Here is a 14,303-nt window from a genome sequence, read left to right as displayed (position 1 = left end):
TAAGTAATACGCTTACACAGATATTTCCTCAAAAATCTATTTTTTAAAGATTTTATTTATTTATTTGAGAGACAGCTCAGAGGAAGAGTGAAAGGGAGAGGCAGACTCCTCACGGAGTGGAGAGCCCCATGTGGGGCTCGATCACAAACCCCTGGGATCATGAGCTGAGCTGAAGGCAGACATTTAGCCAACTGAGCCACCTAGGCGCCCCATGAAATATCTATTTTAGATATTAGCACTTGACTTCCCAGTACAGTAGTTGAGGATTTAATTATCTCTAAATATCCCCACCCATTCTCTACTCCTTCACCCTCTCAACACAGTTCTATTTCAACTTTCACTAAAAGAATAGTCAACACATACCTTATTATGAATGAATGTTGTTTCCTATCATAAGCAAAGTTGTACATCAAGATTCTAATTCTTGTTTTCCAGAATAGTTTTGTTTTTCTGGATTAACGACTGCCTATTCTTTTCTCCTCTTCTTTATATCTGTGTCACTATTATTTTTTCAAATGTTCAAAAGATCTGTCTCATGCTTATCAATAATTTTAACAAATACTGCAAGAATTTCCCAAACCCACTAATACTAGCTTCATTTTTTTTCTGGGGCCCTCCCCACTCCCACCCCCACCCAGCCTGGTTTCTGTGTCTAGGCCTAGTACATAACTGTTATCCTACGCCTTCTCCTTGCTGGTCCTCTACGTTGGATCTCCTTTCTCTGGGATCCCATATCTTTTTCTCAGTCTCCTCTATCATTTTGCTAAAACACATGAACTTTCTCAATGGTAATACCGAGTTCTAGAAAACTGTGGAGCAATTTTCATCAGAGACTTCTATACACAGCCAAACTCAACAGAACAAAAACATTTTATTTTGTTGTTGTTGTTGGTTTTGGTTTTGTTGTTTTTGTTTTTTTTTAAGATTTTCTTTATTTACTCATGAGAGACACAGAGAGAGAGAGAGAGAGGCAGAGACACAGGCAGAGGGAAAGCAGGCTCCATGCAGGGAGCCTGACGTAGGACTCAATCCCAAGTCTCCAGGATCAGGCCCTGGACTGAAGGCAACACTAAACCGCTGAGCCACCCGCGCTGCCCTCAATAGAATAAAAACATTTTAAAAGGAAATGTAAATATGGTCATATGGTGAAGACTGGACTGATAGGATCTAGGTTCAAGAAGGAGGGGGCTGTCAAAGCATTGTTGACCTTGAAAAGAATTATAGAAATCTTCTCATATCAGCCCCTTTCCCCCTGAATTAAAGAGATAAAAAAGCTAAACCATCAGAGATAACTTTGTGGCCATATCCCTTTAACTAGACAACTAAAAAATGTCCCAGAATTCTAGACCACTGTCATTTTACAAACCCCAATTCTCTCATAAGGTTTCTTAGCATCTCTACAAAGGATTCCTTAGCTTCATATTAACAACAAATGATGCCAAAGTCTAGAGCACTTGTGACCTATCAGGGTATCAGGGTTTATTTTATTTGCTGTCCAAGAACAAAACTATCATGTGTAAAAATCTATTCTTTTCTGAAATTTTTTGCCTTTATACTGTCTAATTATACATGCCTCTTAATACATTAGTGGTAAGAACAGATATTAAGTATGAGAAAATATTAAACAAAATTAAAAGAATGAGGGCAGAAAGAATAATAATATCAAACTGTTAAATACGTTTTTACAGCTTAAAAACACATTGGCACTCTATTTACTAAACACCTGGGATGTGTCAAATACTGTGCTAAGTATCCAGTTGATAGGGATAAAAGACACTATCTGTATCTTCAAGGAGCTTATAATATGGGGAAAAGAGAGGTAAATAATTACAATATCGAATAATTAAGAGCCAACAGAAAATGCAAGAGGTACTCTGAGAAGAGAGATGAGAAGGGGAATACAGAGAAAGTAAAAAAATAAAACAGAATTTGATGTATAGTATTAGGTCATGATAATCTTTGACAACACTTTAAACCGTTAAACCTTTAAGCCCTTTGAAGAAGATATCTGAGCCTCAACAAGGTTAAGCAAACACCCAGCATCACACATCGAGGGGCAGAGCCAGAAGTCGTCTTAAGCCAAAATGTCCTGAGTCCAAATTCTGCATCATTTTCCAAAAGAGGGGTGCTTTTTTTTGAAAACAGATATTAGAAGTTTTTTCCTTTAACAGAAAAAATAAATAAACATCACTGTGATTTTTGTATTCTTTTGTTTTTGTTTGTTTGATTTTTATTTTGTTTTACCAGGAGTTTTTCTTTTCCTTGGACAGAGTATCCAGTTGTCCTCTATGTATACAATCCTTACACATTAGAAAAATGAAAGCTAAAATACGCATGATTCCAACGTGAGAATGGGTATTGTGTAAAGGGAACATCTGGGAGGTGACAGGTCAAAAGGTCCAGATCAGTTTCACCAAGTTGGCTGTAGGAAGCCACTTGGAGCAGGTCCAGCCCTGGGTCAGGAGCAGGGGGCCTGGATGCAGTGTGTGCTCTGGAAGCAGTCAGAACCGCTCTCAGGGAGAGGATGCAGCTCACATTCTTTATGTCCAAAGCTGCTTTAAAGTTTTGGACTAAAAAAAGAAGGAAAGTTCTTGCCTCTTTAAATATCAGGCATGGAAGGATGAATTTTTTATTCCTAAATCTGAAACTAAATTTATTACCTTGCCTCTAATGAATGCCTGCTCCCAATTCCAGCCATAACCTAAGCACAAACCTTCCTGTCATTGTTTCATTAGCCTCCCAACCCCCGTACCCACGTTCCTGCACATCGATTCAGTTTCCCAGTGATGGAGACTTGTGTCCTCAGGGGTTCAGACTCCTCACCAATCCTTCTTTTACCCCCGGAGTCCTGGTCAAAGTTCTCCTTCCAGGTTCCCCTGGACTCTCCACTGACTCTCCCATTGGCTCTCCGCTACAGTCCAGCAACGTTACTCAACAGTGACTGGACTGGCTCGTTTGCATGCTCAAAAACCTTTCATTGCTCACTATGAACAACTAGATTCAAAATACTTCGGCCTAGCAACATTCACAGCTCCTAGCTACTGTTTTCTGCCTGTCTCTCCTGCCCCATCTCTCACTACTCTATTGAATGGGCCCCGTTCTCCACTCAATTTCAAGTATTTTTCTCCTGACAGGGCTTGCATTTGCTTTCACTTGGAAGGTCCTCCTTTCCATCTTTCAAGGTTTAGTTCATATGCTACCTTAAACTCTTCCTTCCCGACAGAAATTATTGCCCCCTCTCCTGACCTGACCTCGCACTGCTTTTAGGGGTCTGGCAGGCATCATCACCATCAGATCCATGTCATGGTGAGTCACATATGAAACATGCTATAGTTACTCCTGAGGAAGAATACAAGTTCACCTGTTCACTCTCCCCATAGCATCTGTCAAGAGCCCTAATGTCAACACTCAATTTAAGGAGCTGCAAAGAGATGTGCCAATCAGCTCTGATGAGAGCTGGTGGGATCCTAGGAGCCATCCCAACACACCACTATTGGTTTGTCTTTGTGTCAAAGGGGAAAAGTATACCTTTTCCTGGAATTCTTGCAAAGACTTAATAATAAAGGTACAGGACTTAACAAAGGCTGGCATCAAGTGAACACTCCATGCTAGTACTTCCGCCGTCACTGCTTGTTATTCCTGCTGCTACAACACTGTCATCACTGCCACTAGTGATGCCATAATGCCTACTCCTATTACTATTTCTACTACCAGCTTTAATGGCAGTATCTCCCACACTACACTGTAAACTCCTTGAGAGAGGAAAAGAGAACTAACATGGATTAAGCACCTACTGTTTTTCAAACACAAGGCCATTGCCCAAATACCATGCTAAGAGCTACATGGATATTTTCCCACTTAATTCTGACAATCACCCTGTGAGACTCTATAATTATCTCTAGTTTGCACATGACAAACAGACTGAAAGAGTGTAAGTCACTGGCTCAAGATTGCACAGATAAGAAGTGGTAGGGCTAAAACTGGAACTCTATTTCATTTGGTTTCACAAACTACTATTGATTAAGCATATCTGGTGCTCAAGTATTTATCAAATTAATACATTAAGTCTTAATTTTAGACAGCAAACTGACTTTTGCCAAAAACTCTTCTTCCTATGGTTTAACCTTTATGGTCCAGGAAAGACTACAGATTTCTCCTATTTCCCTAAAATTCTGTACAAAGACAAAGGTATAAGAAAAGCAATGAGTAGGAATTATTTGCAACTTCAAAGAACTTTAGCCAGATAATTACTTAATTTAAAACACACGCTTTTTAAAAATGAACAAGTGCAAATTTAGTGCAATTATAAATGCCACGTAAGACTAGAAATCAGGGAACATGTGAGATAACTCTGAAAAATCAAAATTGATCATTCTTGTCTAACTGGAGTCAAAGAAATTGCCCATGGACGGAACTGTACTTTCATTAGCTTGATTAAAAGTGAAAGCCAGAGGAAGCATAAAGTAGGTCAAAAACTTCCTGACTCCTTTAGGATTAAAACATGTACTAGATACTAAGTATGCGTGAAAGGATCCGTAAGAATCTATTTGCCATTCTTGGAAGATATGGAAGGAAAGAAAGGGCATCCTCAAATGGAAAAATTAATTACAATAGGAATGAAACCACAGAGGAATTGGGCATGAACTCTAGTGAAAGGATTTCTAAAGTGGAAATGCCTCTATTCGGGACCTGAGCTGGGGAGTTTATAGCCAGAGAGTCAGCGTATATGTAGGATGCACGAGGCAGTTTTTATTATGGGCCTGATCAGGTTTTTCAAAGCCAGCTCCTAATTATATAATTCATACTTTCTCCCATTTTTTTTTTGTTTTACTCTTCACCCACATGTGGACACACACACACACACACTCTCTCTCTCTCTCTCTCTCCCCTATAAAACCAGATACTGTTCCTAAACTCCATTCAGCCACCCTGCACCTCCCCCTCAGCTATGTCACAGCCCCACGCTTCCATATTTGAACTTAAAAGCACTCCCGCGCATCAACTAGTTCCGTTGTGGGAAAGAAAAGGAGAGAAAGAATAAGTGGTGAGAGAAGGAAGATTTCAGAGATAATAATAGCAGAGTGATCATTGTAACAGCTGTAGCCTTAGGCTCAGGGTTTCCAGTTTTTGAGGAACCAGGAGAAGTGGGGGTTCATAGAAATATAAGAAAATCAGAATAAGTGAGAGTGATGACCATCTTTTTGAACAAATCCCCGTGGAAATTAGTATGCTTTGTTTTTCTTCTGCTGCTCAATTAAAAAAAAAAAAAAGTTCATACCATAACTCCTCAATTCTAGACACATTAATTTATTAATAGCCTCTCTGAGGAGGGGGGGAAGGAAATATGGCCACATTAAATGTACACACTGACTCTAAACTGTATCCATTTCAGAAATGCTAACTTTGGGGTTGGGGACCATGTCATGAGGCAGGTAAGGTATGGAGCAGGGGAGTGGAAGGGAAAGAACAACCCAAATCCAAGAAATCTAGTATCTGGACAACCTCTTCTGGCTCTGGGGAGGGTCAGTCTCCTCCACAGATTGGCAGCTTTGCATAGGCTGGTACATTGCTTCTGTTCACTTAAGGACCACACAGGAGGAAACAGAGGAAGGCACATCTGTAGTAAATAAAAAAAGACTTCAGGTCAGAGAATGTCTCATCTTTCTCAGACTGCAACACCAGAGTAGACACCCTTTCCAAAACACATCTACGGTGGTGGGTGGACTTGGGTCAGCCAAGGCATTCACACCGAGACGCAGAACGAAAATATCTCCTTTATAGGATTCCGCAGTGGGAATCTTATTGTTTGTGAAGTGTACATATTCAAAGACATCACCATCATATGAATTTTTCACTCCAATTTATACCCACAACCTGCTTTTTGTTCTCTCTGGGTTCTATATTCTATACTGAAGAATTGGGACTCCTAAATAAAATATGTTTGCTCATATTTCTCAAGTGAGACCCTTGATTGAGAGGCAAGATAGCATAGTGACCCTGGGACGCGTTCCAATTTAATGTTGCTGAATGTCCTGGTTCTATAAAGTAAAAGTGATAGCTTAAGAAGTTTAGCTCCCCAAAACCACACCACTGTCTGTATTTACCTCTTAAAGCCAATCAAAAAATTAAAACACCTTCCCTCCAGAGAGGGAGTCAGCAGCAAAGGCAACTGACTTTCTGCTTCTACAGAAATGTCTTTTGAGCTTTACTGAGTAGTACTTCCATTAACCATGAAAAGCTCAAGAAAATGGGAATAATGGAAAAAGAAATCAGAGGGAGACCATAAAAGCCCAGTTCATTTCAAGGAGAAAGTGGTAACCATCCCTTCCCCCTACATTTTAAATATCACAACGAATTTAAGTAATGAAATAAACAATTCACCAAAAGCACACTTTATCTACAACTTTAATTTCTTCCTACTGTGTTCATTACCAGGCTGTTTGCTTTCTTCAGGCAGGATGGGGGAAAAACTTTTAAAAGACTCATTTAACACAGAAGTCAATTTCCACTAATGTATTCTTTGTGTGGCATATGTGGTCTTTCAAAGCAGATCTATACATACAAATACACATACATTAGTCTCTTCCTTGACAAGAACGACAGAAATGAACCCACCTTCAAACATCATCACTACGATTAGCCCGTAGGAAAGACACAAACGAGAACCATATTTTTTATAACGCATCAAAGCTGTTAGTATTTCTGATAGAACTGACTTCCCCGCACTTGCATAAACAGCCCTAATTGTGAAAAGAATAATGTATCTTTTGTATAACCCAGAGTTTACTTTCTGAAAAGTTAGGCAGGGAGGATTTTTTCATGCATTCTGCCCCGAGGAAGCAGGAATAAAGTGCTTCCCCCATCAACTGTAGCTATCAGGTTATTTAACACAGTAAGAGTTTACAGGTGCTGCGGGCTCTGATATTTGCTGTTTGTGAGGGGGGAATGTGAGAGGGGCACCCAGACCACCTGAGCTTTCACAGGATCACCAAGGGCTCCACAGATCCTAAACAGCCAAAAGCCACTCTCGTCTGTGCTTGGCGAAAGGGAAGAACGTGAGGGCTTTGCACTTGTGTGTAGGAGGCCAAAGTGGGCAGGAGAGAGAGATGAAAGCTCAGGCAGCTGCACCACCTACAAAATATTCATCACAAAGATTCCAAAGAACATCTTTTTTTTCCCCCTGGCGCTCTTCAGATCACACTGAGGTAAAGACAGGGGGTTTTAATTGGCAAGAATGCGTGTCTAGTTTGTGAGAGATGAGAGAATATAAGGGACAGTATTTAAAATCCCTCAAAATGGCCTCAAATCTTATTTGAATTGTCCAGAAAATTTAGCCAGTACAAGCAGGAAAGGAGACATCTGCACACCCCCACACCCAAACATGTGGGCACCTAAGCACTCAGAACCCGACAGTGAGATGCTAAAAGTAGCCAGAGAATATATGACATAGTTGAAAAATAATGCTTAGGCAAAAGGCACGCATGTGAAACACAGATGTGGAAGGAAATATATTAAATAAAGTATATATATTGAGTTTTAGCTTTGATAAATGCAATCTGAAAAGAGAATTTTTCTCTATTCTACAGAATTTTCTAACTAGTAGTTCTTCATTAAGTTCACTTCTACAGGAAAAAAAAAATTGTGGTTATTACAAAATTAAGCTAGGCCAGAATCGAATACTCCAGAGTACTTATCCCAGATGCAGAAATCTGTGAAATGATATATATACATTAGGCCCTTCCAGAATGGTGGTCCAAAGAGTGCCCACGAAACATGGTGTGGGCTCGGCTTTGTCATTTTTACACACAACTCAGCTAACTTCTCCTTGCGTGGCTGGCACCTCAACCATTTACAGTCCATCTTCTAAGTCCCAAGAACAGCATAGCTGTTCTCACCAATCTTTTTAATTAATCCATCTCCCTGGGTTAAGACTCCTTCTTCCAGAACATCTCTTCCTAGACAGGGATCAGAGAAACATGAGCTGGGTTTTTGTCTATTGGTCCAAAGAGGAAAACCACTAATACTTGGTACCTGATCCTCTGGCACACCATTGTTCTTTATTAACAAACACGTCACCCTAAATAAGGCACACCTAGCTCCCTTTTACTTAACAGTCAATCCACATTTAAGAGCTAGAACTTGAGGTACAGCCTCCCCATTCAGTTACAGAAAATCTTTAGTCTCCCCCAGCTTGTCGTCTTTATCAGTTCTCACTGAAGGGATTTCTCTCACAGAAATGAAATGGCATATTGTGTGAAATGATTATAAGATCTCTTTTTTAATTCTTTTGTTCATTTCAATAGTGGGTATTTGAGAGGACGCTAAAACGAGTTCTGGTGGCGACAGGTAGAAGGTGGTAATTCAGATGCCATCAAAGCATTCACTTTAAACCACTTGTAGAAATGGAGCATTATTTAGTTGCATGGGTCTGAAATCCCCAAACACACATTGATCTGAGACGATGACAGCAGTTCTCTACATTAACAGTGAAAATATTAAGCCCACAGAAGCCATTTTGGTTGTTTTGACAGAATGGTGGGAGTGCTGTGCCGTTTCATTATGCCTCGCCAAAGTAAAGGAAGAAAAGGTGGATGAGGTCACAGCCCAGGAGTGAGGTCACCAGCTAATCTGCCTTCATAGCAACAAAAGAAGTTTGACTGATGAAAAGGTGTCCCCAGGGTAGAAGTCAACATCCCTTTGTCTAAATGAGTCTTTCAGATCAGGAAAAAAAACGTGTTGGCTAGCCTCTCTTCACATGGCCCCAGTAGCATGTGACTAACAGCACTTTAAAAGTCTGTTGTGAGTGATACAATGATTAACTGACCATTCAAATGCTAGAAAGGTCACATTAGCAGCCCCTCTCAGAGCTTCAGAGCCAAAGCAGTAGAGTGTGAAACTCAAATTCTACCAGGAGCTCAGAGAATGATTAAAGTCCGAAGTGATCTGTGGCTGCTTATAAATGAAGTCCGAGCTTTCTAATATTATCAATAACACAGGGTAGACACAAGATAATTGTAGGTGGCAAAAAAGATAGTTAGATTTGCTTTTGGCTTTTTTAATGAGCCAAGAAAAGCGGTTGGGCTAATGAAAATATTAGTTATTCGCTATAAATTTTGGAAATGAAGGCTGTTTTTAAGAGTTTAGGAGGCTGTCTGACCATAAATATTTCAAAGAGCACACTATTAATTCAAGCCAATCAATAATACAGCATAAACCCTCCAGCTATGTTATCAATGAGAAGAAATTTATTCACCAGTTTTATTCCCGCTGAAATCCATATCCAAAGGTTTGGGATTGATTACAGCAAGATAAGTTGTCTTCTTTTTATTAAAATATTATTTGTTACTCAAACATTTCTAAAGCAATAGCATGTTATGACTCTTTAATTCGCTGAGTAGAGAACTGGATATTTACTGACATTTCTTGAAAACTTGCTATATAAGCCCACAGGAGAGAATCTGACATCATCACAGTGTGTTCTCCTTAACTTGACAGGAAGTCAACTTCAAGCAGATTGACTTGAATCGAGATCTCATTTGAGAAGCGTTAAGTGTCCGGTAAACCGCATTAGTATTTTTTTACTTGGAAAACACTCAAGTTTCAGTGGCTTTATCATCTTGTACTTTACTTTCTGAAAACCTGGCAATCCCATGTGGACTCCTGGTAGAATGAGCAATGCAAAGAGCTGGCTGGGACTTGGCATGTCCTTGTACTTCTGGGGACTGATGGACCTTACGACCACTGTTCTCTCTGGCACACCAACACCACCAGGCAAATTAGAAGCGCTCCTGCCAGACAAGCCACAGTCACACTTGCGGATAAAGAGGAGCTGGGTTTGGAACCAGTTTTTTGTTCTGGAAGAGTACACTGGAACTGACCCTTTGTATGTCGGCAAGGTAAGAATGGCCACATAGACACATTATCAGAATATCGAATATTGAAAGGGAAAACGACATGAACTGAATATAAGAGGTCACCTAGCCTGCATTTGAGTCCTGAGAGCAATTTTAACTAGCGGTATGTTACTTGACAGCTAGTTGAAATCTAATTTTGGCTTTGTCAGATACCAGTCAGAAACGGAAAGATTTCTCTCCTTGTTCAAATCTCTGTTCTAAGTGAGAGAAAACAAGGAATTGGATTTTGGAGGAAAAGCCTGGGACCTTTCAACAGCCAAGAGAGTCCCAAAAGAGGCAGTGGCAGCAGCTTGGAAAATAACAGGATGGGGAAGAAAGAAACTGGGAAATGCAAAGGGGGAAGTAGAGGGTTTTTCCTTTTGTTTTGTTTTGTTTTTTTTTAAAAACATTTCCACAGGTATTGCCTGGGGCCTAAATTTAATGGGAAAAAATGATATATATACATATATAATTCTTCATTTCAGAAGATCCTAGCATGTGCTTTAGAATAGTTGGAGACAATCAATGAATATATTTATAAACTTTACACTCGAATTCCCTTGATTTATCTATCATCATTTCATTTTTAATCCAGGCTTTCTCCTGTGTTTACTTTATTTGGATGTTAATCAGAGACCATTTTGTGAAAGCAACCAAGTGAGAGAAAATGGGAAACAAGGACCTAATTAGAAAATAAATAATTCATTCAAATAATAACTTAAGCACTTGTTTAGCACAGCTAAGAATGTGGGTTTCAGAGTCAAACATATGTGGGTTCAAAACCTGGCTTTGCCAAGCGCTTCTAGAATGACTGGATAGGACATGAAGCCCCGTTAGCCTGTTTCCTCAGACATCAAACCAGATTAACAAGAGAACAACTTCTCAAGAGTTACCTGCAAAAGCTCCTTCCTCAACTCCTACCCACTTCTGAATCAGACCTGACTTTTGCCCACTGCATTAAAGCCATGTTTTTTCAGTGCTGCCAAGAGCCTCCCAACTACCAAATCTAATGGTTCATTTTATGGAACCTCTCAACACAGCCTCAGACACTGCTGACCAGTCCCTCCTTCCTGACTCACTTTCCTCTCTGCCTCATGACCTTCACAATCCTGTTTTTCCCTCCTTCCTTCTCAGCCTCTTTTGCTGGTCCTCTCCCTCCACACGACCCCATCTGTTAGTGGTCCGGTTTGTCAACTTTGCCCCAGGCCTCTTCTCTACCCACATTCATTCTCTCTGGATGGATTTGCCATCCTCATAGTTTTAAACGCCACCTCTAAATCCATGAATCCAAAGCCTCCATCTCTGGCTCAGGTCATTTGTCTGGGCTCCAGACTCAGAAACCCTATTGCATATGGGTTGACCGCTCCACACTTATGACCCAAAGCCCTCCCAAATATAGCATATCCAGTAAGGAATTCTTGGTTTTCCTCCCAAACTGAGTCTGCCCCCATCTTCCCTATGTTACTAGCATAGCCACCACACAGTTTCTAAAACCAGAGACAAGGTGGTCATTCTTCCCTTTCTTGGCCGCTCCCCCAAATTCTCTCCACCAGCAAATTGTTAGTCCTTTGCAAAATACATCCCAAATCCTTCATTTCTCCACCTCTACTTCCACTGTTATCTCTCACCTGGGCAAACACCTGGACCAATTTTTGTACTTCTACCCACACTTTCTTCCAATCCATTCTCCACACATGAGAGTCAGACCATGTCACTCTGCTTACACCCTACAATGTCCTCCCACTGTACTTGGGTCACCCAGACTCCTCCTCACACAGCTCCCAAGGCTTCCTCGCTGACCTAGCCTGCCTCCTGGCCTCCCACCACATCGCAACCCACCCTTTCTTTCCCTTGCTCTCTCGTGTTTCAGGGACATAGCCTCCTGGCAATTTCCCACAACAATTTCCCACATCAGACCAAGCTTTGCCTGATTATTCCCCCATAATAAAATATTCTTCCTCTGGCTTCTCTCATGGTTGGCTTCTCCCGACTCTTCAGGGCTCACTTTGAATCTAGGTCTTCCTTGACCATTCCCTAAAATAGGCTTCTCTGTTAGACTCTCTCATGACCATTATTTTTTTCAGAGCTCTAATCACAACCTACAATATCTAATTCATTTATTTACATGAGTCTTGTCTGAAGCCTTGGCCTAGACTATAAGCTCAGTGAGGGCATGGACAGAGCTCCCATTTTATCCCCAAGGCCTAACCCAGCACCTGTCACATAGAAGATGCTCAAAAAAGATATTTAATAAGTGGATGCCTCATGGCATAGTAAGGATTAAATAAGGTAATACATGCAAAGTGTTTAGCCCAGTACTTGGTCCAGAGTAAGATTTTAATAATCATTACTCTGTAATAGTGGTAGTGATGGTGGTAGTGATAGTAGTGGTAATAGTGGTAGATAGGGATTGTGTTTGGGAAATCAGCAGCTCAGTACTATTTAGTTATTATCATAACATAATGCGGCTGCAAATCTCTTAGCCTCAAAATCTGTGACTTCTCTTTGACTTCCTCCTTTCCTTTTCTCCTTCCCTCACGCACAACCAGTCACCACAACCTGTCAATATCCCCTTGCCAGTTTCACTCAGATTCACCTTATCCTCTCCAGGCTCTGTCATTACTGTGGTCCCTCTGTTCTTCATGATTAGATTAACTGAGCAGCCACTGCTCATCTCCCTGTAGAGAATCTTCCCAGTCCTCCCCCAGGACTCAACACTTTCATCTCCTTGAAGCACCCTTTCCATCATGTCACTCCTCTGATTAAGAAAGCATTGTAGCTCCAATGCTTATCAGAGCTCTTAGCATATAGTTCAAGGGCTTGCAGAAAATGAGTCCTCCTCTCTTATCCAGCCCTCCGCCTACAGATTTCTCAAATCTAATTCTGATCCCAACCTTACTGGTCCTGACACACATACCATGTTTGTCCCTACCACAGACATGTACCCATGCTACTGCCCTGTCCAGGACACACCATCACTGCCTCTCTGTTCAATCACATTCCAATTTCCCAGGGCCTCAACTCAAAAGCCACTTCCATCATGAAACACATCTTCTATCTGTTCAAAGTTCAAAAGACTTGTAGCTACTCATCATTTGTAAAATATTTCTTCCAACTAGACATACATGGCTACTACTAAAATAAGTTTCACAAAATACATTTGAATTCAGTAACTGCTTTGCAGGCTTGTACAATCTAGAGCCCTCTTCCCCTCTCCTAAGGATAGAAGTTGAGATGCCATCCTTAGCCTTCCCTACACCTCCCCAACACTGAGTACCAGCATAGGGTTGGATATACGACACTGCAGAAAGACGAAGGTATCTAACATTTTACTGGGCTACTACTATAGGACTATGTGTCAGTCACAGTCATACAGAACAGATCGTAGAATCATCACAACAGTCATGTGAGGTAAGTGTGATTCACCACTTGTAGATAATTAGCCTATGGGATACAGCTCACATAAGTTAAGCTTATTGGGATCCCTGGGTGGCGCAGCGGTTTGGCGCCTGCCTTTGGCCCAGGGTGTGATCCTGGAGACCCGGGATCGAATCCCACGTCGGGCTCCCGGCATGGAGCCTGCTTCTCCCTCTGCCTGTGTCTCTGCCTCTCTCTCTCTCTCTGTGTGACTATCATAAATAAATAAAAATTTATAAAAAAATAAAAAAAAAGCTTATTGCCCAAAGTTACAAAGAAAGTAAGAGGAAATCTGACTCTGTAGCCATGGGCTTTCCTTTTCATTGCCCTGAGACTTAGTCCCAAGTACAAGGAAGAGTCAATGGTATTAGGGCAACAGGAATCCAAACAAGCCTGACTGCTTCCCAATGCTGGGAATACACTCGTGATTAGTGCCCACCCTTTCCTAATCACCCCAACCCAGGACAGAGAACACCTCTTGCATCTCTACAGTCATCTTGTTCAGCCAACACTGTGCAGCCAGTGAAGTTGGGTGTTACTCCACATCATATATTCACTGACCCAGCACTTTCCCTCCTTACTTTGTTTTGAAAGAGAATTCATCCACCTTTCATTCCCTCTCCCAGGGGCATTTAGCTTTTCACCTTGAGCTCTGGAGAATGTCTGTTTAGAGAGCCTGCCTATGTATTTGCTTATTTCAGAAGGAGTATGGCAACAATTATCAGATGTAATTGGTATGGCCTTATAAAATCCACACTGGGCTTTCCAGGGACAAAGCCATGTCGAGTTAAAGCTAGATTATACTGACATATGCGAAGAGTGGGATGCAAAGAGCTTGTGCTTTGGGCACGAAGCTGTGGTTCCAAGGCATGCTGAGGTTAACAGCTACATGGAAGCTTCCTAACCACAAAGTCTAAGCACTACCGCACTCTGGAATCATATAGCACATTATGAAAGATGGCAAAAAAAAAAAAAAAAAAAAGTGAAAATCAC

General features: G+C 41.1%; 1 protein-coding gene and 1 long non-coding RNA gene across 6 annotated transcripts in view; one reads left to right on the top strand and one right to left on the bottom strand.

The window, feature by feature from the left end:
- The window catches only part of CDH20 (cadherin 20), a 215,236-nt gene that overhangs the window by 143,303 nt on the left and 57,630 nt on the right, over nucleotides 1-14,303 (top strand). For all 4 annotated transcript variants that reach the window (XM_072821783.1, XM_072821775.1, XM_072821776.1 and 1 more), the window contains exon 2: nucleotides 9,496-9,896. In XM_072821783.1, the coding sequence (XP_072677884.1) occupies nucleotides 9,651-9,896 (246 nt within the window). In that variant the 5' untranslated portion in view covers nucleotides 9,496-9,650. The remainder of the gene's footprint in view (nucleotides 1-9,495; nucleotides 9,897-14,303) is intronic.
- Nucleotides 1-14,303, bottom strand: part of LOC140630875 (uncharacterized) — a 71,639-nt gene that overhangs the window by 11,662 nt on the left and 45,674 nt on the right. Inside the window, exon 6 of one of the 2 annotated variants that reach the window (XR_012028568.1) lies at nucleotides 5,292-5,617. The exons of the other annotated variant lie outside the window; for it this stretch is intronic. This is a non-coding gene — a long non-coding RNA (uncharacterized lncRNA). Of the gene's footprint in view, nucleotides 1-5,291; nucleotides 5,618-14,303 lie in introns of those variants that run through there. 2 annotated transcript variants of the gene reach the window in all.

Source organism: Canis lupus, chromosome 1 (assembly GCF_048164855.1).
Source record: "Canis lupus baileyi chromosome 1, mCanLup2.hap1, whole genome shotgun sequence".
Taxonomy (NCBI): domain Eukaryota; kingdom Metazoa; phylum Chordata; class Mammalia; order Carnivora; family Canidae; genus Canis; species Canis lupus.
The sequence above is the reverse complement of the archived record's forward strand: the minus strand, read 5'-3'. Positions and strand labels throughout refer to the sequence as shown.